We start from the raw sequence: 21,359 nt of genomic DNA on the forward strand, positions 1-21,359 counted from the left end.
CGAAGACCTCCAACTCAAGAGATCTTCCTTGAAAGTAGTGGGCCAGAGGACGGGTGCTTAGTGGACGCTACATTCGAAAGATGGGTATCTCTGGGCTGTTGCCTTTGTTGAAGGAGGTTCAGGTGAAGAAGCATGTCTCGGATTTCAAGGGCAAGAGGTGAGTGCAGAATTGACGGTCGTTCGTCATCCCGAGCCGGTTAGAAGACGATGAAGCTGATTGATCTCTCCGACTCGCCTATGACTTTCCTTGCTATCTAATTGTTCTTCACTCGGAAACGTGTGCACTCCTGTGGTACTAATGGCTATCTGGTGAAACAGTCTGGCGATCGATGGGTACGTCTGGCTACACCGGGGAGCTTTCGGATGCGCAGAAGATTTGGTGACCGGGTCCAAGACCACCAAGTAAGTCATCGTCAGTACTGTCTGCCTGTGGTCTAAGGTCCTCTTAACCGAAAGCGGAACGAAATCTGATCCGCTTGACTTCACTTTACTGGCACTCCTGGACAGGTTCGTTGACTATGCCATGCACAGAGTCAGGATGTTGAGGCATCACGGCGTAACTCCACTGATGGTCTTCGACGGAGGACCGTTACCTGCCAAACGAGGGACCGAGGTGGATCGAGCGTCGTCAGTCATACTCCTCCTCATCTATTCACAGATCATAATTTCACCAAAGTCTGTATGGTCGTAAGCTGATCATTTTCCCTTTTTGTGGTTTTGGTTGTTGTAACTTAGGAGACGGGCGGAACATCTAGCTCGGGCGAGGTCGTTGACCGTCCAAGGGAGGCATAAGGAGGCTAGGGATCATTATACGAAATGCGTGGATATCACCCCTGAGATGGCTCTCCAGCTTATCAAGGTTCGTACCCTTCCCGCCGAAATCACCCGGTCCCATCGGCACGATCATAATGAATGCTCATGAATTCTGGAAATATGGCGTGCATGACTCGAATCGACAATCAACAGGCCCTAAAGGCGGAACAAGTCCCTTACATCGTCGCGCCTTACGAAGCGGACGCTCAACTGGCTTACCTCGAAAAGGAAGGGATTGTCGATGGGATCATTACGGAGGACTCTGATCTGCTCGTCTTTGGCTGTCGGAACGTGAGTAAAATTCCGTTACCTCGTCATGTCTGATGGGAGACAATCGCTGATATGTTGACGACGTTTTGCGTCGCTTCGACGAACAGGTTGTCTACAAGCTGGACGGGGATGGAGAGTGTATACATATCGTCAGGGACGATTTCCGAACTTGTCGCGAGTTTAGCTTTGTCGGATGGGGAGAGACCGAGTTTAGGAGGATGGCTGTGAGTGCCGGTTGGGACTGTGCGTGCGCGCAGGAAACTAAAACAGGCCCCTCTGTAAATCCTGGTAGATCTTGGCAGGGTGTGATTACCTCGACTCGATCCCGGGGATCGGGATCAAGACCGCTCACAAGCTCCTGCGGAAACACAAGACGATCGAAAAGGTCGTCCAGAACGTCAGGCTGGACGGTAATCTGACCGTGCCCTCGGACTATATCCCTCAGTTCAGGTTGGCCGAGTTGGTCTTTCTGCATCAAAGGGTGTATGATCCGAGAACCGGAAGGTTGGATACGTTGTTACCGGTCGTCAGGGAAGGGGGTCTGGAAGCGGTCGAGGAAGGATATATCGGACCGGATATGGAGCCAGAGACGGCGAAAGGAATAGCTGAGGGGAGGGTACATCCGGAAACGAAGGAGGAGTTGGAGGATCTGTGGCCGGATTACCATCCGGGTACGGCTCGTGCGAATCAGACGCAGTCCGCTACTTCCATGGGCAAGTCAGGAAAGGTAAGGACATATGTAGAATCATTCAAGGTATTCATCCAGCTGATTTGAATCGCGACGGTTTTACGTGCCAGAACAATGCTCTGGGGGTTTCGAAGCGGGTAAATATCTCTGGACCGCTGGACGCGTTCATCAAGCGTAAGCTCGTTTCACCTTGCTCGGCCCGGATAGGCGACTGTGTTGATTATGCTCGTCCACGTACTTGCAGGTCTTCCCGTCAAGAAGGAGGCTCCCGCGCGCAAGGCTTTTATACCTGCTCCTGTCGGTACTCGAGGGTCCGGTCCAGCTCGACTATCCGATCTCTCCGTGTCGAAGAGGCGGGCAGCCGAAGCTGCCGAACGGGAGGCAGGTCTAAAGGAGAGTCGTTTATTGAGCGGTCTAGAAGAGGCGGACGAGGCAGTAGGATCAAGCAAATTCTTTGCAACGGGCGTGAAGTCGCGGACGAATAGCATGCTCCTCGCACAAGACACGATCAAGATCACGTACGAACAATCTTCCGCGCCAGGCGACGAACTTACAGACTACGCTAGCATTCCGCCAGACGAAGCGGATAAGGATAATTTCCCGGACTTGTCCTCCCCACCTGCTGCTTGCTCTTCCTTACAATCGCCTGTGAGGTCCAGTCAACATGGATCGCACTTCTCGTCTCCTGGCAGGGATACAGAGGAGGACGAGAACTTTCCCGAGCCCCCCAAATCTTCGGGATCAAACAACAGCAGGAAAAGGCGATCTCTCGTGCCACACAGCCCTTCGGATCGCCTCGCCAGCAAGAAGCGAAGACTGACCGTAACACCTCCAAGAGGGGAACCGATCCTGGCTGCGGCTTCGTCTCCCGGCTACCAGGCGTGCGAGCCTCCCGTCAGGCAACCTTCAAGGGCAGATTTACGAGCTGTCTGTGGCGTCGATCGGAGCTCCAGCGTTCAAGGAGACTGGGAGACTCAGGCCGAGGCCGACGAGGAGGTTTTAGCATTGACTGACGAAGATGAAGAACCGGACAACAAGGCGAAAGCTCAGGCCGTGGCAAGAGGCTTGCGGGCAAAGTATACCTTCACGCCCAAGGTGAGTCGAACCGCCTGATGCTGACTCCAGGCTCCCCCTCCCCCGCCTTACGCGGCTAACTCAATGCTCGATCGTCTAGTCCAAAACGCCTCAGTCCGCGCGGCCCGTGGCTTCCCGATACAACACGACACCTGTCCCTGTCAGACCTCCGCTCAACAGCAACAATACCCTTGCCAATCAGAAAACCCATTCACGAAGTTTTGACAATAGAATCGCTCCAACCGAGTCTCCGGCCGCAAAGGCTTTTGCAGCCGCCACCGCCGCATTCGGCAAGACTCCCCGACCGACCATCCGTACCACCAGACAAGACCCCTTGTCCAGCCGCAAATCATACGACAACCAGATAATACCTCGAGCAGACCTCGAGGACTCTGATGACATCATCGAAGACGACTCTGAGGACTTGGACCAGACGCCAACCAAGGTTCTGGCCAGCGCTACTCATCGGAGTGTTCAGCGCCGTACTGAAGTCTTTGGGGAGAGAAAGTTGAGCGGATCGGAGAAGCTTCTCTCATACCGATACAGTGGATAGACACCGTACACGCCTTCGAGAGCGCGAAGCAATCAACCCGAACGCGCCTAATGTAGCAGACTAGATCTGATCAACGACATCCATTTAACGACCCAGCGATATCGCCAGATTGTATTTTTGCGACGTACTGTGAACCAGATTCTTGTATAGCATATATGTGGATGACAAGGCACCGACATGCCTTTGCGCCGTTCAGGGCCGGCGCATACGCCAGCAGCGCGGGTGGATCAATCATCACCGCAACGTTCTGCCATTCATGTCGACGATTATGCAGGGCAAGGGTCATAATGTCATAGTGCTCCAGGATAATTTCTGAAGATTGCGAAGGATACTCGAGACTGGCGTCTGATGATCATGAGGGATCTCATCAAAGCGAGACTCTGACAAGCTGGTCCGCCGACACCGAAACGCCTGCGGTGAAACGGGTCAACAGCGCTGGCGGAGTTGACCGAAAGTCACGTGACTTTGTGCGTCGTCGACCGAGGTTGTCGTGATCACCTTCAGATCTGGATCTTGATGGATTCTCCGATTCGGCAGCGGCTATGCGCTACCAATAGCCTTCTTGACATAGGTGTATAGGAGTACCCGAATCTTACCTCGCTACTTGTTAGGTCCTGGAGTGTTTCAGCTGCAAGAGCGGATCATCAAAAAGGTCTCGGGCAAACATGTTATCTGTTGATCGACCAGCACGTCATGGTGATCGACAACCGGATCAGGGCATCTTTCAACTGATCCACGAAGTATACAAGATAGTGCATGTGCGTATACAACTGGAGACTGTACGAACCGAACCGATAGTATGCGAGCGAATGCTGACTGTTGCTACTATACTTACATCAATCAGGAAACGATAGGTCCGTCCAAGACCCTCTTCAATTCAGCCAATTCTCGTGCGACTGATGAAAGTTTCGATTTATAGACGGTGCTTTGACATGGGAGTGAGTAGGACATAACGTTGACGTCTCTGGATGAAGCTAATCATGGTCCTGATTACGCAACTCGGTAGCCAGCTAACTTCGCCAGAGCTAAACTACTCCATCGTCCGGCCGCTCACCAAAAAGCTCTCTAAGCATAACGATGGATCCATGATCTACGTGCTCATGGTCAACCGGTAAGTAGACCCCAATCTGTAATTACCCGGGTTTCTCTGACCGACCCTTGTCTTTGCTTAGGATCCGGTTCCTCCAGGTTGTAGAACACGATCTGGCATTCCAGGCTCTGAATTCGACTAGGGCCAACCTCTGCGAGCTACTATCTAGTAAGTATCGTGTAACAGCGCTTCGCTATTCTTCAAGGTCATCTGATCTTCCTACCTGCTATCCTTTCCTTTTGAGGATGATAGTGAAGTTGCTGCGGACTTTCTCGGAATCAGAGCTCGAGTCGGTCTCCATACTTACCAGGCCGTATTCCCCGTTCTCCGTGAGTAGCCCTGCATGCAGATTGAGTTCAAGTCTATTTTAAAGCTGATTGTGCTTGCAGGGAGCGCCTTCGGAGGTATGGGACAGTATGAGTGACGATGAGAAGGAAGATGTCGAGGAAGAGATCGGGAATGCATTAGAGGTGAGTTTCCAGCCCAGGTGGCTACAGTGACGAGGTAAGCTGACGAACATGTCATCCTCTGGTGAACGTAGATGGCGATCGTATCCTCATCGAAACACTTTCTGGCTACACCGCTCGCCCAACGAGTGATTGACGCAATCCACTCCGGAGCCATCGTCTACACCTCACGATCGAGCCGTAGTATCATCAACGACACTTACGTCTCTTCGAACCGGAAACAACGTATCGCTGACAATCAGAGGCGGTATTCTGCCGTGTCAACGACTCCCTCTGGAAGGAGTGTCCACGTTACCGATGGTGACGGCGTGTATGTTTATGATGCTCGAGAAGCTGGCTGGCTGGACCATACCAGGTTGAGGGTGCCCAAATGGAGAACAATGATGTGAGTAGCTTTTGAGATCCGTTGTAAGAATCCACGCTGATTGATCGATTGATAGCGAATTCATCAATTTTGCTATACTCACCGCTCTATTCATCTGGAATCTGACGGCATCACGGTCCGAAAAGCATTTCAACCACATCCACCTGCCAGAAATCCTGTTTGTCATCTACTGCCTCGGCTTCAGCTTGGACGAGCTGGCTACTACGAACGAGAACGGATGGACAATCTACTTCGCAAACACATGGAACGCGTTCGATATCGCGTTCATCGGCTTGTTTTTCGTGTACCTTGTCTTGAGGATCGTCGGGCTCGCGACTAAACGGGAGGATACCAGTGCTCTCGCCTTCGATCTCTTGAGCATCGGAGCCAGCATACTCTTGCCAAGACTATGCTTCTTCTTCATCAAGGATAACGTACTGATCATCTCGGTAAGTCAAATTCATCCTCGACCTAAAACCCGGATCGAGCGCTCAAGAACTTTGCCTAACAGCTCAAAGCCATGATCTCCGACTTTATTGGATTTATGGCCATGGCCGCTGTATGTTTCTCGGGGATCTTGTTCACCCTATGGACTCTAGGAAAAGAAACATGGACTATCAGGCGGATTGCCTGGTTGATGCTGTAAGTCTGATGGCGGTAGGTGTCCGACCAACGCTGACCTGCGGTCCGCATGCGGAATCTAGGCAAATCTGGTGTAAGTCGACCGTTAGAATATCCTCGATGTTTGAGGGAAGTTACACTGATTCATACCCATCACAGTCGGAAGTAGCTACCTTGGCTTCTCGGAGGCTGATTCGTTCCACCCTACGTTGGGGCCCATTATCATGGTCGTCTATGCGTAAGTTGGCCAGGTCAATCGACTTATCCACGTGTCCGTTGCTAAGGCAAAATTCTTTCTCAACAAAAGCGCTCTGAGCAACACCTTGTTGGTTACGATCCTGATCTCGATCTTGTCCAATCGGTTTGCCGTCATAAACTCGGTCAGTCGCGCTGCAGCTGTTACTGCCTCTTTCTGTCTAACAACTTATGCTCATCTTCCTTGCTCATGCGATTACAGAATGCGAGAGAGGAGGTGGGCAGATTCGCCAAGCGTCGGATCTGATCATACGTTGATTTGGGCTTCCCATACAGCACATGTTTCAGAAAGCCATCCACACGGTGGAAGGTGTCAAGGCGGATTACATATTCTCTTACCCCATCCCGTAAGTCGAAGGTGTTTCATCCCGCCGGAATACGACTGACAAACCTATTAATTTTGGATAGCCTGAACATGATAGCCCTCATAATCATCACACCATTGAGCTGGATCTTGGACGCACATGCTTTGCATCAAGTCAACGTATTCGCAATCCGCCTAGTCGTGAGTTGTCGAGTGATCGATGTAGTGGAGGATCCAATCTTATATCGTCCTTCATCCAGTACTTCCCGGTCCTCTTCGCCATCTCCGCTTACGAGAGGTGGCGTCAGCGCCCGACTGGCCGTGGGATCCAGCTGAGCAAGGGTACTTCCAAGAAGGCCTCGACAAGCACTACCTCGGGAGGAACGATGTTCGAGTACGTTCGGACCCGACTTCACCGCTATCTGAGCGGGAACTCACTATTCGTGTCTAGATCATTCCTCGGAGCCAGCACGCAATCGACCATTCGTGCTGTTTTCCAGCACGGCGCTGATGTCCTGCAGATCGAGGACTCTGCCCTGGAAACACCTGGCGGGCGGACCGACGAAGAGCATGGGACCGAGCCACTGAGCCGGACCAAGCGGCAGGCTACCTCGAAGGCTTCCCCGCTTGGCAAGATGATGACAACGAGGGTCAACTTGCCAAGCACGCAGTTGGACGAAGAGGATGCGAGGCCTGCTTCTTCCGAGAAGGTCCTCGAGATTGCAGATCTGCGGGCCGAGATCAAGCGAATGCGACAGGGAATGGAAAGGATGGAGGAGCTGTTGTCAAAGGCGACCTCCTGACGATAGAGAAGGCATTCACGATCGCGAAAGAAGGCAGCTTACCCATCCGTATACATATTATACCCTCCTCATTGCGATTGAATCAGAAATCCGCCTGTTTTCAGCTTGACCCTTTGATCTGATTTACTAAAGCATGAGGAATCGGCCGGTCGCTCCTTCGAGGCGCGTCCCGTTGATGGGAGGATCTAGTCCAAACCTTGCCGCCCAGGTCTTAACCGCAGCATAGGTGCCGGCCATGATCTCAGATGCCCATCGGATAGGAACAAATAGCCCTTCCTTATCTAACAAAGGTACCAGCGGGATGATCCCACCACCAGGATGAGTGCTGGCGAGTCTCAAGCGGGCCTTGTTGATCGCTCTTGCCCGGTCGTTATATGCCATCTTAGTGAAACTATGTGTTAGGTCTTGGGTACTCTCAATGAGATTGTCAACTCTCTCGGTGAGGGTGCCCATGCTCTTGGTCACGTGGTCTAGACCGTCTTTTGTGGCTAGATCCTTCACCTTGCTCTTGCTCTTGACAATCGCCTCCACGTTAGCCACAAAAGATGGGATGCGATCCTGCATCAATTCCACCGCGTGGCCGTGGCAACAGCCAGACCGTCGCCCTCGCAAAATGCGCAAGATCGCAGTAAGAATGTCTCCAAAGCATATTTGTGGGATTGCGGTTAGCACAAGACGGATTGTAGAAGGCATAAGCGAGACCACGCCAATCAATTTACAATCCCTCTCTTCCTATTCGTCTTGCTCAGTCTCTCTTCCACTGTATTGCACTTACACACACACGGACACAGTTACTCGCCATGAAGTACACTCGAATGCCAAGAGATACCTATGGAAACACCCCAGAACCGAGGGGCGCATGTGAATAGTTGTTAGAAAAGGATCTCTTAACTATAGAAGCAAAAAATGAAGGTGCCAGTGGGATCGACATCACAGGAGGAGCCCATCAATCAGACTTGGACAAGTCCATGCATCCTACTGCTGTATATAACAAGGGAATCAAAGGCAAGCCGCACATTCCCGCGCGTGACATCCCTACGGTCTTTTGTGTCTGATACTTCGTTCTTCGATAGGGCGAAGAGTTGATCGGCATACGAATACAAGCATCTTCTAGCATCCATCTGTCGCAGCAGACCCTACCGACATTAATACTTGACAGGATACCCAAACCTCTCCTCCTTGGGCGACTTCTCATAGACCGCCCTCTCCCTACCCCAAACCTCTTTCCAAACACCATCCACGACCCTCTCCTCCTCCTTCCATTCTTTACTGGTCCTCTTGTACCCGACCTTTTGTCCGAACCCTTTGCCGCCTTCCCTGAACATGAAGATCCCCTTGACCGAACTCGCGTCCGAGGGGGAGGTGCTAAAGTTGTTCTCGACCATCCATTCACGGAGGTTGAAGTTCGACCTGTCTTGAGGGGTGGTAGGGAGGAAAGCGGTGGTTGCTGACGAGTCTAGCTTGTCGCCCTTGTCCTTGTCGGATGGGGAGAGCGAAGGGGTGGGTTGTCGGAGCAAGAGGAGGGTGTATCGGTGATAAGGCGATTCGGGGGAAGGGTGAGGGGGTACGTAATCGAGAGAAGCGGTGATGGAAGCCGGGATCGAGGTGGTGTTCCTCGAGACAGGGATGTTGGGTCTACACCGTCCAATATCACACCACATTATATACCAGTCGAGATCTGTCAGTCCGGAAACATACACCATTTTTTGTTCGAATCCAGGACTCACACGATCCAATGACAATACTCTTTGTAGCTCAACCTCTCCGTATCCGGCAGATCCGGGTCGACCATGACGAGCGTATAAAGCTGTTCAGTCTCGTCATTCGTAAACGCTCTCAGGCTGATCTTGGGTTGTTCCAAGGTCTACCTCAAACCGAGAAAACCGAGAATTTGTATATAAGCAGAGCGTATTTTCACAAGCTAAGGAGTCGCTAGGCGAATTGAATGCAGAGAGATACTGGACTTACCTGGGAAGGCAACAAGTAATCCCCCGGTACCGTTTCTGATACGGAACCGGTAGGGAAGGAGATGGACATGTCGATCTCCGGGTTGGGGAGGGCGACGAGGTCGGGTACGACGTTCATCGTCAGAATACGTTCCATCTACAGGTTTTCCAAGGGAACAATAAGACGATAGAATGAAGAGAGAGAAGAGAAAGAAAAGGTTAACGATGATCTTCGAGGGTAATGAAGCCTACGGCAAGAGAGATAGAAAGTCGAGAGCTCACTAATCGATCGAGTTTACCCATCTTCCTCCACCTTCTCTCTGCCATCACGTTCAACGCCTCCTTATCCCCCGCCTCGGCTTCCCCAGCTACTTGTCCGACATTTTCGTTCTCATGCAACCACCTCGTCTCCGGCCTAGCAATCCTAGCCTCGAGTTCGGTCTTTTTCAAGGCGATCTCTATCGTGCTCTTCAGCTCCGCATCTTGTACCGAAGAGAGCTTTCCCCGTAATCGTTCGGCCTTGTCGAGGAGCGAGGAAGAGTGCTGGGCGAGAAAGACGAGAGAAGCGTCGTAAGCCGGGTTGGAACCTTCTGGTAGAGAACGGGTCCAGGTCGAGCTCGACGTCGAAGAAGATTGATTTTGAGCGATCGAAGTGGTAGAAAGTGCTCGTCGCGAGGACGATGTTCGCAGGCGTTTCGAGAGGATGGCGGTTGTCCTGGATGCGGATGACATGGTGTTAGGTTCTTGCCTCTGGACTGTGTTCCCAGAGAGATGTATCGATGTGTAGATGTGTGTAGGGGATGTAGAGAAGGTAGACTCGACGATGTCATCGATGACCTCTGTTCAACTTTTTCTCGCTGTTGCTCGGATTTAGCGGAAGCAGCCGAACCAAGCTGACGAGCGGATCATCATCATCAATGGGCTATCCATATACATTCCACTGCAACTATACTCTAATCATATATCCCTATCATCCACTGTATACCTTCTCGACTGTAGCATTCGACAATCTAGAGAAAATCCTACCGAAAATGCGCTCCACCATCGTCCGACTGGCCGCCGAGGCCACCCACTCTCGAACTCCCATGATCCATTTCCTCGGGAAACGTGCAAACCTGGAATACAGTCAGTCTTCCTACCTTGCATCTCTCTCTCGTCCTTACTTCCATTTTCCAAATCATTGTGTACTGAACTTCTGAATGTTGCACCTCCTTTACTTGCAGAACCTCACGCCCCGAGCCCTCACCCCGCCGCTCCTCAAGACATCGTCGACAACTTCCAATCCTTCCTTTCCAAATTCCAAAGCACATCCACCTCTGCCGACAGCCCCTCCAGTAACCCTAAAGGACAATCTCTAGATTCTTCCGCCAAGGGGCAAGTCCGGGATCATCCCTCGAAAGACACTTCCCCTTCCGCATCTTCTTCGAGTTCGAGCACGACGCAGGTGGAGAACAAGGGTTCGGGGAAACCGTCCGATTTCGATACCTACTTTATGGCCCCGACGAAGTTGTGGAGGCCAAAGATGTTCTCCCCGGAAGAGTTGGAGGCGGTTCAGGTGAGTCCTCGTAGACCACCATTTCCTCCCAGCCCCCGTTTTTTTTTGGCTCGTCATCGAGCTGGCGAGATTTATCGTCTTGTCGGTGAAACATGAGCTGATTGGTATGGTTTGACGTGTTGTTGATTGGTATTCTAGTCTGGAGGAGCTACCGCCTGGTAGAACCCACATCCACACATCCTACCGGCCAATGCCGACCGCTTCTACCTCGCTATTCCCTCCTCCTTCACTCCTCTCTTCTTGCATATCAACTTCCCCAACCACCTCTTCATCGACACTTCTGTAACCTTGCCGCATATCCCCCTCTTTCGCGGGCAGGGGTAAGACCAACAACTTCAAATTCAGATCAAATTTAGATGTATGGGTATACGATACGATATGACACGTAACCCAGATGCGAATGTCAAGAATATCCAATCAGATTGAAACTCGGATGAGAAACGCTGTTCGGGGACGACGGTCTTTGAAGGAACGCGATGGCAGTGGGTCAGGCAGTCTTAGCAGCGATGCTGGCGTTGATGTTGGTATTGGTCTAAATGCGGTCGAGGTCATTGTGAGCTGTTTCGTCTTGGTCATATCAGGGCAACTGACAGGGTACTGCTCCATTACGAGCAAACAGACCGGGGAACAAGGAAGAAACCGTGCAGCTTTCGTCTGTCTTTTCGGGTATGGGATGTTTCACTGGAAGATGGGGGTTACAATAACAACAACAATTGCGTTTCAGGATACAAAAGGCGCAGGCCGGAGGCGAGCCAGGGTAGCCGGGATGTTGTTGGGTCATCAGGCCCTGGCCGCATCATCCTCGTACTGCCCATCAGCATCGTCGTGTTGATCTCCATCATCGTGATGATCATCTCCCAAACCGTTCCTAGCGGCATCAAATACCTCTTCAACTTCGTCGGCATTTCCAGGAAACGGCAACGCGCTGAACGTGTCGTCCTCCTGCTGGACCTCTCGCTGCTCTGGGTCCAAGACAACGGCGCTGGGCGGACTGGCGAGATCTGCCGCTGCCAAAGATGGTTCAGCAGGTAGTGACTCGGTGGTCGCGATGGACGGAGCGCGAGAACCTGCGTCATCCTGGGGTAAACCGCGAATGACCGTCCATGCGCTGGCACTGAGGTCGGCGACGGTGAGTCTATCAGCTCGTTGACCATTCAATCTCCGTTTCATTCGGGATGAGAGCTGGCTCGTCGGTCGGGCTAGATACAGCCAGAAAGCAGGATCATTGAGAGCACCTCGAGCCTTGTCCGCATCGCCGAACCCATGATCTATCCCCTGTCTCGGATCCTCCAAGTAGGACCTGCATCGAGCTTTCACTTCATCCGGATCCAGTCTCATCCCTCGGACGATTTCGATCGCTTGTTGGCAGGATGGATTCGCGGTCGCATCGAAAGCTCCCCTTTGAACGTCTGGTCGAGCTCTCGGTGAGGCTAGCGACGAATCGGTATATCCCGATATGTCTGTCTGAAGACTCGAGATGGTCGGAGGACCACTGAGCGGCGTTTCACCCTGTAGAAACGTTGCGTCAGTTTCGTTCTCGAACTGGAGACGGTCTGTCAGCTCGCTTACAGTATGCGATGACGAATTTGCAGTCTGAAAGTTTGACAATGCCGTGAGAATCCCATCCACCAGCGTTCGGATCTCCTCCAAAGTGCGTGTCTCCTGGCTGGAAGTGGCTGAGGGGTTGTAATACCCGCTGCTATATCCGCTAGAAATCCCAGCAGTTGACGCGGGTAAGGGTATTCGGGAAGGGAAGAAGGAATTCGTGCTTGCGTAACTCATACTGGTAGTGAGAAGTCTTAGAGGTTCGGTACTCGTGATCCGAGAGCGATTCAGTGTGAACGGTGTGGACCCCTCAAGATGTTCGTCCTATATGTGTCTCGCTGTGCACAACTCTCGCAGAATCATGGCGAATCGTCAGGAGGCGCCACACAAAGGAAGTCATTTTGCGCCATCGTCTGACGAAATGACGTCTCATCATGACGCCACAGTATGCTGCGATCGTCACAGCCACAAGCACAGCGGAACACGATGTCACTGACCTCCATGAAATCTGGCGCTGATTTAGCTTGAATACGTTCAAATGGGTCCCGGCCTTGGCAGGGGCGAAGCAGGAGACGAAAGTAACAAGATTGCTAACCTAAACTGTCCGTATTGTTCCATCTGCGTCTCACCAGACTCACTCGCTGCGCCTGATGTTCCAGCCTGCGCTTGCCAAAACGCGGCGACCCTCCCGGCTTTCGCCCTCGATCCCGGTCCAAAGCCGGGAGCTCAATTAACCATGTTGTCTACATCACACTTCACCTTCGCGGGCACAAGGAAAACATCCCAGAACGTTATCGCGGTGTGCTCATCCGTCCCAAAGAAGCGCTGTTTTCCTCACTCAAACTACAGGTGCAGCCGATATTATCGGAGTCTCCCGATCTCTAACGGTGATCCATTCTGCGCGCCCTAATATGTCGTGGAGAATTGCAAGCCGCTCGCCTTGCATGCTCGCGGGGTCCTCCCCGTGCTGACACTCATTCGTCAAATCGTCAAGGTCGTCACAGCGACGTGCCTTGTCTCCTCCTGTTCATAGATTCGTCCACATCGAAATGGGTATATCAAATGATCATATTGTTGTATCACACTCAACATCGCTAATTGCTGCCCTCAAGGCTAACATCCTCTTCCTTGCCCTTATCAATATCCACACCTATCCAACCACCTTTCCAGCTCCATCCTCGTCCCTTCTCCCCTCTCTCCACCGGGCGCCCGACTCTCATCGAGAACCTCGAACGTCACCCCCTTCCCGCCCCTCCCGACACCTCGCTCTGCATGCGCTTGTAATCGATGTTCTGGCGTTTCAGTCTTGGTCGACAGATACAGGATGGGGAAATGAGGTTCATAGTCGAATCCCTTCCCGCTTATCGCTTGTGAGGCATCTTGAGGGGTTTCAGTGGTCTGGGTGAGGAGCCTGGTCTCGTCCGCGCTGGAAGGAGGGTTGATGAGGACGAGCGCGGAAGCCGGGTGGTCCGAGATGAAAGCTTGGGAGAGGAGGGTGGAAGATCCGGTCGATACGATGATAGGCGGGAAGGGGATCATCATTAGACGAATCTGTTGCGAGAGCTCTGTACATACAATACGGCGTATATCGGTTATAGATGATACCACCATGTGTCAGCCTACGGATGTAATCAAGCAGAGGGAGTGGGAGGACTAACCTTTGGCCATGACCTGCAAAGACTCTTTGTTGGATGTCGATTGTTCCGGAGCATCGATATCAATCTCGACGGCAGTATAGCCTCGTTCCGAAAACATGCCTCCCCAAGCATAGTAGCTAGTTGTGATAGAAGATCAGGCATCGCTTCATTAGCTCCCAGCCTCCTGAATCGGTATCAGGCCACGTGAACACACTCTTCCTTCTCATCTTCAGCGCCTGCCAGACCCTTCGCCCTCAGCAAGACCAGAGGTGTCGGACACTCCCTCGGAGCAAACTCGCTAGCTTGTCGGAGCAAGAACCGGGAACACCTCGCCTGCGTCAAGGTCGAGTTGGGTCGAGTGAGGGTGAATGGCGAGGTGAAGATGCCGAAAAGGGAGATGGTCGTCGGTTTCGCCCGGCGGGTGAAGGTATTGAGAAGTGAAGCCATCGTTGATCAGCCTGATCGAATGCGAGATGAGCTGGATCGCTGGATCAGGTTGAAGCGATCGTACTATGTCTCAAGTCGGGATGTCGAAGCAGTAGCGTCCAACACACCCCATCTCAATCGTGCCGCTGCGTGACGTCAGGTGGTTCCGTACTCGATCGAGTCACGTGATCAACAGGAGGGCACACAAACCAATGAGCAGTACATCTAAGATCAATAATTAGCACGCTCATAATCAACTATTGGATCACTCGCAATCTCTCTGGCTTTTGCCCTCTTATCGCAGCCCTGTTGTATCATTATCATTGCATATCGTACACCATGAGCCCAACGTCTGTCCCATTCACGACAAACGTTGAAGCGCCATTATCGCCCCGTTCCGTACAATCCGTCCTTCCCACCGTTCCCCTTGCTCACAAGACGTCGTATTACTCGCTCGACCTCCTACGTCTCTCCTCATCCAACAAGTGTACGTTGACATCCTCCTCCGAATCCGAAACCCCGGCGGTCACGTGTCCGTGCTCCCTGAGGGCCTGATCGAAGATGGCCTTGTCCAGCGGTTTCTCGGTTCGGCACAACCACATGCCCCACTCTTCGACCGGGCGGAGGTAGAGGAGGTAGGTGTTGATCTTGTAGGCGAGGATGGTGACGAAGAAGCCACCGACGGCGTCGAGGAGGTAATGGTTGGCGGTGGCCTACGGGAAAGCGCAAGAGATATGTTTCGGATAGATCGCGATCAGGCGCGAAGTGTGAAGAGTGAAAAGTCGTCAGCTCTCTTGTAGTCAGGGTCTCACGCCGTCTCAACTTTCGAAGCGAGACCAACGTTCACACGTACCATAATGACAGTCAAGATCAACAAGGGATAACCGAGGGCGACCATCCTGACCGGCTTGTGCGGCGAATAGAGGAACAAGGAGAGTCCACTAGAGCGTGTTCATCCACAGATGTAATTACACTGTTAGCCGGGATTTTAGAGGCAAGCAGAGGAAGATCGGGGCAGGCTTACATGACGAACGAGTCTGTATACACAGGAGAGAATCGTTTCGTTTAGTTCAGTCCATTTCAACTTGCATCTCGATATCCCTCAGTTCGCCTAGACTTACATCCGAAGTGCAACCTACATCACCTCAAGCAGGAATGCGCTGCTCAGTATCCTGACAGATTTTTCACCTTCAAGACGCGACAAGCCGACTCACGAAGGGAAAGCAGCCAACTGATTCTGAAACTTGTTGGTCGTCCAGACTGCCAAACACGCACGTCAACGCAGGCCCGTTGTTAGCTCGGTCTCCTCCCGAAACCGACGGATTTCCATCTCTTCCCCAGAAACGCGACGCGGGGACTCACTACTAGCAGCCTTGCCCGTATGCAGCGTATCCACGTAATGGTACTCGTCCTTGGGCAACAACCTCGGTGGCATACAAGGCCAGGCGGTAAAGACGACAAAGGCGATGGTGTTGCACAAGACCAGCGTCCTCCTGACTTTTTGGAAGGTGGGCGGGGCAAAGGCGTAAAAGGAGTAGCCGATGAAGGAGATGGTCGCTGGGATGTGGACCATGGCGTAGGTCCTAGAGGTCGTGCATTTCAGGATCAGCTCGACTACCCCCAGACCCGCACAAACACCAAACCCGAGTGAAAGGCCTGGACTCACTTGTTGAAGAACCAAAGGATGAACGGCCTATCCAAGATCAACTTTTGCAACCCCAACTCGATATCGATCCCCAAGGCCTTTTCGATGTTGAGTAACCAGATGGCGTGGTCCTGCGAGATCTGGCGGGTGTTTTTGCCCATCGTCACCGCTTGGGCCGCTGTCGAAGAGAGGAGGAAATGTATACGTCAGATCAGGTGAAAGGGATAGAGGTGGTTGTGCTATCTCGATAGGATCGTAGGAGTCAGATGTGGGGGATGGCTTACCTCGGAAACCCTCTAAAGGATAGGTCGAACGCATACGATCATCAGCAGGCAAATCTCGACTAGCGGCTCATAGAAGATAGACTTGCGGTAAATCCAGTACCTAAAGCCAAAAGACAACACCTCGATCAGCACCGCTCACTTCATCCACCCCACCCGATCGCACTACCCCCCGGATCGCCACTCACGTCAACAACCAATACCAGACCTCCATCAAGAACGGGAAATAAGCCAAGAACCGACTCGTCACATTCCGCCTGAACCGTTCCGTCTCCGGAATCCTCAATTGTTTCCCAAACGGGATAGGTAAACTCGCCGGTCTGTGGTCGGTGAGGAGTTTGCTGGCGTGGACGATGGATTGGGAATTTCCACTGCGGTAGTTGACGAGGCAACCTGCTGTGAGGAGGGAGACGACCACTGTAGGGAGGTTTGATCGATTGTGAATTTGAAGGGTGGTGTTGGTTTGAACCGAGTTCGAGGTGAAAGAACAGGTCAAAATCAGCCTTCAGAACTTCCGGCATCCTGCCTGGACCCTTCATCCGTATACGATTCAGACTTACGCAGCGGTTCGAGGATAAAGGACAATACGGGGATCTCGTCTACTTTGGACATTCTTGCGTCGAGTTCCTCCTAGGTGTTCGTTACTGGCCTGTCAAGTGTTCGTGTGAGTTCGTTCCGCAGCAAGGTGGCTATGGTGGTAGCAATTGACTGTAAGCTATAGCTCTAAACGAAGTGGACAAAAGTAGCTGAGTAGCGGTGACTATCAACAAACACGGGCTAGGCAATGGGCGAAAGGCGAGGTCAGAGCGTCGACGCAGTCCTCGCCCTCTTGGCTTCCTCCTCCGCCGGGGGCGCGTGATCGATCCGGCACACGACCTCGTCCTCGTGCAATCGTAATCAAACGGAAAAAGTCAACATCCTACTCGATTACACAGCGCAACAAAGTACAACGATCGATACAAGAACACAAGATGAGCATTTCCCCAGGCCCTCCGTGCTATTGAAATATGACATCAAACTTGACCTGACGTGCAAAGTTTGCAGCTCGCCTTGTCTTGTGATCGTCCGACACCTGATCAGACCAGAGACTGTTCGACGTATTTCCTCTTTCCCTTTTATTCCGCCGGCCGTTCCGGCTGTTCCGGGATCGAGGACGCCCCTCCTTCCAATCACTCCACCGCCCAAAGCCACCTCGGTCATCGGCGCCCGACCTCATTCTAGATGTTCTGCAGCAACATCGCTCAGAAGGTTCAGCACGACAAAGGCTCGCGCTCTTATCCAGCTGCTGGCTTCCAGACCGATAATTGACTGGAAAAATCGTTCGATCTCGCATATCCTACCATCCCCCTCTTTGTTGATATTATTGACATCGAGCGGCTGCATGCAACCAGGGCAAATCATGCACAACTTGCAAAGCCGAATGTAAACCTGGGCGCGGGTGTGCACCTGATTCTCGCTAGTAGTGAACTCTTACACAAATGCCAGTGCACAGAAATCGATTACCTCATCTCAAGCATCTCACGGTCTGAGATTTCACAATATTCAGGTTCATATCGTCGCCCATCGTCCACCTCCCTTAAACGGCCGTTTTGCACCAAATGGACACCTTCTAGACGCCCATGCATACACCGCTAGAAACCTATGAACCCAGTTGAGATCAGCCTTGGGGCAAAAGCCGGACTGTGTGTTTGCAAGACGATGCCGATTGAGACGCCTGTCCCGTACGAACCCATCCCTCAGAATAAAGATCGTTTCGTTCATGACGCCAACGCTGTCGATTTGACCGAAGCGATCGCCACCCAGGTACGTTCGCGCTCAGGCGGATTTGAGCAGGCGCGCAAAAGGTGGCTACATGGCTTGTGTCCGATGCATCCAAACATCAGTCCCCAGCCTGCCAACACATCGCGCCCCGCAGTAGAAAGAGTCGTAGTAGAGGGATGTTGCCTGCTCCTCATTACCGACCCCTCCGACTCACCCCCTACAGACCTCACGGTTGTAGGATATAGTGGGATCGTGCCCGGGAGTCGGAGAGTGAGACCTTGAAGGTAAGCAAGGTCGAACGAACTTGAAAAGGGGAGGATCGCGCGTGACGATCACGGGGGGCGAGGTATACTGTAGAACTCGGCGCGATACTTTTTTGTGCTGTTCGAGAGGAAAGGCCATGGCGTCGTGTGTTCCACGAGCTCGTTTCAAGTGAAATTGCGATAGTATTACGTGATTACCTTCCTTCAATTACTTTTCAGAGCACAACAAGTTACAATATAATACCAAACGACTTTGCTTATCCCAGAGTTCCTTATACAACCCCCTTCTCGACGTGCTCCACGTTACCCTTGGCCTTGACATCATAAACCTCGCCTGCCTCGGCGTTATCGTCCTGCAAGACCCGATGGTTCTCGACCAAATCTTCGTTGCGCATCTTGCCCGCTCCTTCTCGAGTGGCAACGGCTTGTTCGAATCGGCTTCCGTGCTGCGGTTGTAAATGGAGACGCCTTACTTAGCGGCGGTCGAGGACCGAAATGAAGGTCATAGCGGACTTACGTTCTCGGGTCCGAGTAGGGTCATGATCAAGGTCCAGCCGATGATCACTCCTAGCAAGACACCTAGCGATGCAACATCGGAACAGGCAAGCGTCAGGATCAAGACAACTCTACCGCCAAACACCGCCGCCGAAGAACCAAAACCTCGACTCACCCTGAACCTTGGCGTAATCCGGTACATTCTTCCCCTGAACGGTCGTCCTCCAATTTTCACCTCCCCTCGCTTCAATCTGCGCGGATCCGGCCGAGGCCATGTTACCCAGTTGATAGGCGATTCCGGCAAAGGACGCTCGGAAGGCGGGAGGAGAGGACTCGGAGAGGTAGATGGGGACGACACCCCATGCTCCTTGAACACCGAATTGGAGGAAGAAGACACCCGCGCTGACTGCAAATAGCAAGCGACACGGTCAGATCACCGAGAAACACTGAGTCCTGGCCGTGACAAGTCGGGACTCACTACCAGCAAACGAAGAAGGCAAGATCCACAACGGGATGAAAGCGCCCGTCCAGACGAGCATGATGATGATAGCCAGCCGCCTCCCCGTGTACTGGGAAAAGTACCCGGCGGTGATCCCTCCGACGACGGCTCCGCAGTTGGAGATGATCGCGATCAGACTCGTGTTGTGCGGGGAGAAGAGCTTGTTGTCCTGCAAGAAGAGCGGGAGGAGATCTTGAGAGGCGTGGGAGAGGAAGTTGAATCCGGTCATCAAGCACACTGGAGAAGAGCGCAGAGTGGAGTTTCTTTCTGATCAGCTGCAAGTCGCTTGTACACAGAAAGAAGTATAGTTCCCGGCTCACCTGCCCAGATCGCTCGCTTCCAATTGGTCTTCAACATCGCCTTGGCCTCCTTCAAGAAAGCCCTTGTCGGCGATGTCCCGGTATCACCTCTAGACTTGGCTTCCAGCTTGGCCTCGAGGAACGACCGACTCTCTGGCAACAATGATCGGAAGATCGCGGCGAATACCGACAAACCGGTTCCGACCCAGTACAGGGCTCGCCAGGTGTGAGGGTTGTTGGGTACGAGAGTCAGATTGACGACGGCTGCGATGAGGTAGCCGACGGCGTAGCCTTGTTGGAGGAAACCAGAGACGAGACCTCGGGCGTTAGGGGGGATGTTTTCGAGAGAGGTCGATGCGGCCAGACCCTATCAGAATGGGAACAGCACACACGTCAATATGCTTCTCGGGCTTCGGAAAGGTTTCCTGCACTGATCGCTCACCCAAATTCCACCCATCGCTATCCCGAACAACGACCTGACCGCCAAGAACTGCTGGTACGTGTTACAGAACGACGACCCCAGCTCGAATATGGCGATCAACAACAGGTTGATGACCAGCGTCCATTTCCTGCCGTATCGGTCGGCGGCGACACCGAAGATGACCGCTCCGACCGATCGGAAGAGAAGGGTGAGGGTGATGGCGGTGGTAATATCGGTCGAACTCTTGCCGAATTGCACGGAAAGACGTTTGGCTGAAGGTCGCGATGAAAACCATGGAATGTGATTCAATATGATCGTCAGCCTCTGCTCTGATCGTCTACGGACTCCCGGTCCGGACTCACCTGTCAGACTGACACTGAAGTACTACTCATCCCATCCAAGCGCAATCTCGTCAGCAACCAACAACAAGAATCGAACCGGCCTCTTCTCCAACCTGAAATCGCCACTCACATCGTACCCATCCATCGTCCAAGCGAGCCAACCGGAGAGCAAGAGCATCCATCCGGTGAAATCGATCGACCGCATGATGCTGAACGGGCTGTTTGACGCACAAACAAGAGCATACATCGGATTAGCATGGACCCCTTATACGCAAGAGAAGGAGTTCGAACTTGCTTGACGATGACATCGGGCGTCCGACCGGGCGGTTTGAGACTCTTGAGGAACTTCATGATGGGATGATGAGGGAGGTCGAGGGGGTCCTACGAGTCGTCCTCGGGTGGTTTGCGAACGTCGCTGGGGATGACCTGGCGATCGATAGTCCTGAGATGGTACGAAAAATCTCGGCTGATGCTTCCTTCGAATAATTCGTAGCGAGCGACCGGGGATGACGAACGGGATCGACCCGATCTTATATATCCCAAGAGCGTCACCGATTCAGCTAATTCAATTCAGCGACCGGGTCCATTTCGAATCCTTGCAACCCGTCATGAAAGAGTTCCCGTGAATATCATTGGCTGCGGTCGGACGGACCCTGCCCATCTGCCCAGCCTATTTCATTTACAGCTACTGTACCCGGCTTTTCCAAAGTCGGCACTAGAGCACAGGATCACAGGCCCACGAGCACAGGCGAATGCAGGGTCGATCGGACCGCAACTCGCAACCTCGATTCGATATCCCGGTGTCATCAATCCTGGAATCGCGCGCTAATCCTGGTGATCAGGTGAGGGAAAGTGGAGCACCCTCGAGGCGGGAGTAATCAGCCCCAGAGGGTAGGCCTATTCGTGGACGCTCTGCCGAGGGGTTGAGCTATTCTTAGGTCCT

The 21,359-nt window shown here is 52.7% G+C and overlaps 8 protein-coding genes across 8 annotated transcripts; 3 read left to right on the forward strand and 5 right to left on the reverse strand.

Annotated features, from left to right (window-relative positions):
- Positions 1–80: 80 nt before the first annotated feature.
- On the forward strand, positions 81–1,858 carry HD553DRAFT_275852 (PIN domain-like protein; the record flags this gene model as incomplete). The annotated part of the gene is made up of 7 exons (XM_046177928.1): positions 81–157; positions 319–402; positions 508–627; positions 736–859; positions 967–1,104; positions 1,191–1,307; positions 1,376–1,858. 7 exons carry the CDS (start codon positions 81–83, stop codon positions 1,856–1,858), a joined length of 1,143 nt encoding a protein of 380 aa, XP_046034258.1.
- Positions 1,859–3,934: 2,076 nt separating this feature from the next.
- HD553DRAFT_336701 (uncharacterized protein) lies at positions 3,935–7,440 on the forward strand. Its single transcript, XM_046182248.1, has 18 exons — positions 3,935–4,156; positions 4,243–4,252; positions 4,318–4,336; positions 4,405–4,509; positions 4,571–4,656; positions 4,741–4,817; positions 4,878–4,958; positions 5,030–5,340; positions 5,396–5,768; positions 5,831–5,961; positions 6,024–6,034; positions 6,100–6,178; positions 6,248–6,320; positions 6,398–6,412; positions 6,472–6,542; positions 6,604–6,700; positions 6,760–6,893; positions 6,951–7,440. Exons 1-18 carry the CDS (start codon positions 4,064–4,066, stop codon positions 7,300–7,302), a joined length of 2,118 nt encoding a protein of 705 aa, XP_046034259.1. The 5' UTR covers positions 3,935–4,063; the 3' UTR covers positions 7,303–7,440.
- Positions 7,441–8,243: 803 nt separating this feature from the next.
- HD553DRAFT_287687 (phosphatidylethanolamine-binding protein) lies at positions 8,244–10,063 on the reverse strand. Its single transcript, XM_046178287.1, has 4 exons — positions 9,531–10,063; positions 9,271–9,405; positions 9,030–9,166; positions 8,244–8,937 (listed from the first exon to the last, which is right to left on the reverse strand). The coding sequence occupies exons 1-4, from the start codon at positions 9,978–9,980 to the stop codon at positions 8,448–8,450; spliced, it is 1,212 nt and encodes a 403-aa protein (XP_046034260.1). The 5' UTR covers positions 9,981–10,063; the 3' UTR covers positions 8,244–8,447.
- A 136-nt stretch (positions 10,064–10,199) lies between these two features.
- Positions 10,200–11,237, forward strand: HD553DRAFT_351857 (uncharacterized protein). Its single transcript, XM_046183649.1, has 3 exons — positions 10,200–10,373; positions 10,472–10,803; positions 10,942–11,237. Exons 1-3 carry the CDS (start codon positions 10,280–10,282, stop codon positions 10,963–10,965), a joined length of 450 nt encoding a protein of 149 aa, XP_046034261.1. The 5' UTR covers positions 10,200–10,279; the 3' UTR covers positions 10,966–11,237.
- A 111-nt stretch (positions 11,238–11,348) lies between these two features.
- Positions 11,349–12,650, reverse strand: HD553DRAFT_316361 (uncharacterized protein). The gene has a single exon (XM_046180613.1). It carries the CDS (start codon positions 12,583–12,585, stop codon positions 11,584–11,586), a length of 1,002 nt encoding a protein of 333 aa, XP_046034262.1. The 5' UTR covers positions 12,586–12,650; the 3' UTR covers positions 11,349–11,583.
- Positions 12,651–13,407: 757 nt separating this feature from the next.
- HD553DRAFT_316363 (uncharacterized protein) lies at positions 13,408–14,481 on the reverse strand. Its single transcript, XM_046180614.1, has 3 exons — positions 14,200–14,481; positions 14,007–14,122; positions 13,408–13,913 (listed from the first exon to the last, which is right to left on the reverse strand). The coding sequence occupies exons 1-3, from the start codon at positions 14,430–14,432 to the stop codon at positions 13,486–13,488; spliced, it is 777 nt and encodes a 258-aa protein (XP_046034263.1). The 5' UTR covers positions 14,433–14,481; the 3' UTR covers positions 13,408–13,485.
- Positions 14,482–14,703: 222 nt separating this feature from the next.
- HD553DRAFT_316367 (PAP2 superfamily-domain-containing protein) lies at positions 14,704–17,099 on the reverse strand. The gene is made up of 11 exons (XM_046180615.1): positions 16,898–17,099; positions 16,526–16,754; positions 16,427–16,440; positions 16,341–16,352; positions 16,078–16,234; positions 15,774–15,994; positions 15,626–15,671; positions 15,533–15,546; positions 15,436–15,448; positions 15,265–15,352; positions 14,704–15,124 (listed from the first exon to the last, which is right to left on the reverse strand). Exons 1-11 carry the CDS (start codon positions 16,947–16,949, stop codon positions 14,858–14,860), a joined length of 1,113 nt encoding a protein of 370 aa, XP_046034264.1. The 5' UTR covers positions 16,950–17,099; the 3' UTR covers positions 14,704–14,857.
- Positions 17,100–18,528: 1,429 nt separating this feature from the next.
- HD553DRAFT_287695 (carboxylic acid transporter) lies at positions 18,529–21,181 on the reverse strand. Its single transcript, XM_046178288.1, has 9 exons — positions 20,712–21,181; positions 20,547–20,634; positions 20,438–20,459; positions 20,097–20,347; positions 19,676–20,021; positions 19,335–19,592; positions 19,032–19,262; positions 18,879–18,940; positions 18,529–18,807 (listed from the first exon to the last, which is right to left on the reverse strand). The coding sequence occupies exons 1-9, from the start codon at positions 20,765–20,767 to the stop codon at positions 18,634–18,636; spliced, it is 1,488 nt and encodes a 495-aa protein (XP_046034265.1). The 5' UTR covers positions 20,768–21,181; the 3' UTR covers positions 18,529–18,633.
- Between the last annotated feature and the right edge of the window lie 178 nt (positions 21,182–21,359).

This window comes from Filobasidium floriforme, assembly GCF_021052385.1.
Source record: "Filobasidium floriforme strain CBS 6241 chromosome Unknown HD553scaffold_20, whole genome shotgun sequence".
Lineage (NCBI taxonomy): Eukaryota > Fungi > Basidiomycota > Tremellomycetes > Filobasidiales > Filobasidiaceae > Filobasidium > Filobasidium floriforme.

Excerpts from the sequence above, each read along its gene's own strand:
- HD553DRAFT_316363 (XM_046180614.1), bottom strand. The coding sequence starts at position 14,432 with ATGGCTTCACTTCTCAATACCTTCACCCGCCGGGCGAAACCGACGACC. Across the intron at positions 14,123-14,199 it reads GCTGAAGATGAGAAGGAAGA|CTACTATGCTTGGGGAGGCA; the intron begins GTGTGTTCACGT and ends TATCACAACTAG. Across the intron at positions 13,914-14,006 it reads TTTGCAGGTCATGGCCAAAG|AGCTCTCGCAACAGATTCGT; the intron begins GTTAGTCCTCCC and ends TTGTATGTACAG.
- HD553DRAFT_336701 (XM_046182248.1), top strand. The coding sequence starts at position 4,064 with ATGTTATCTGTTGATCGACCAGCACGTCATGGTGATCGACAACCGGAT. Across the intron at positions 4,959-5,029 it reads AGATCGGGAATGCATTAGAG|ATGGCGATCGTATCCTCATC; the intron begins GTGAGTTTCCAG and ends TGGTGAACGTAG. Across the intron at positions 6,179-6,247 it reads ATTATCATGGTCGTCTATGC|CGCTCTGAGCAACACCTTGT; the intron begins GTAAGTTGGCCA and ends TCTCAACAAAAG.
- HD553DRAFT_351857 (XM_046183649.1), top strand. The coding sequence starts at position 10,280 with ATGCGCTCCACCATCGTCCGACTGGCCGCCGAGGCCACCCACTCTCGA. Across the intron at positions 10,374-10,471 it reads ACGTGCAAACCTGGAATACA|AACCTCACGCCCCGAGCCCT; the intron begins GTCAGTCTTCCT and ends CTTTACTTGCAG. Across the intron at positions 10,804-10,941 it reads AAGAGTTGGAGGCGGTTCAG|TCTGGAGGAGCTACCGCCTG; the intron begins GTGAGTCCTCGT and ends TTGGTATTCTAG.
- HD553DRAFT_287687 (XM_046178287.1), bottom strand. The coding sequence starts at position 9,980 with ATGTCATCCGCATCCAGGACAACCGCCATCCTCTCGAAACGCCTGCGA. Across the intron at positions 9,406-9,530 it reads TGGGTAAACTCGATCGATTA|ATGGAACGTATTCTGACGAT; the intron begins GTGAGCTCTCGA and ends GAAAACCTGTAG. Across the intron at positions 9,167-9,270 it reads ATTACTTGTTGCCTTCCCAG|ACCTTGGAACAACCCAAGAT; the intron begins GTAAGTCCAGTA and ends GGTTTGAGGTAG.
- HD553DRAFT_287695 (XM_046178288.1), bottom strand. The coding sequence starts at position 20,767 with ATGAAGTTCCTCAAGAGTCTCAAACCGCCCGGTCGGACGCCCGATGTC. Across the intron at positions 20,022-20,096 it reads TAGCGATGGGTGGAATTTGG|GGTCTGGCCGCATCGACCTC; the intron begins GTGAGCGATCAG and ends CCATTCTGATAG. Across the intron at positions 18,808-18,878 it reads CCCTACTCGGACCCGAGAAC|CACGGAAGCCGATTCGAACA; the intron begins GTAAGTCCGCTA and ends TTACAACCGCAG.
- HD553DRAFT_316361 (XM_046180613.1), bottom strand. The coding sequence starts at position 12,585 with ATGAGTTACGCAAGCACGAATTCCTTCTTCCCTTCCCGAATACCCTTA.
- HD553DRAFT_316367 (XM_046180615.1), bottom strand. The coding sequence starts at position 16,949 with ATGTCCAAAGTAGACGAGATCCCCGTATTGTCCTTTATCCTCGAACCG. Across the intron at positions 15,995-16,077 it reads ATCCTTTGGTTCTTCAACAA|GACCTACGCCATGGTCCACA; the intron begins GTGAGTCCAGGC and ends CACGACCTCTAG. Across the intron at positions 15,672-15,773 it reads TACGGGCAAGGCTGCTAGTA|TCTGGACGACCAACAAGTTT; the intron begins GTGAGTCCCCGC and ends CGTGTTTGGCAG.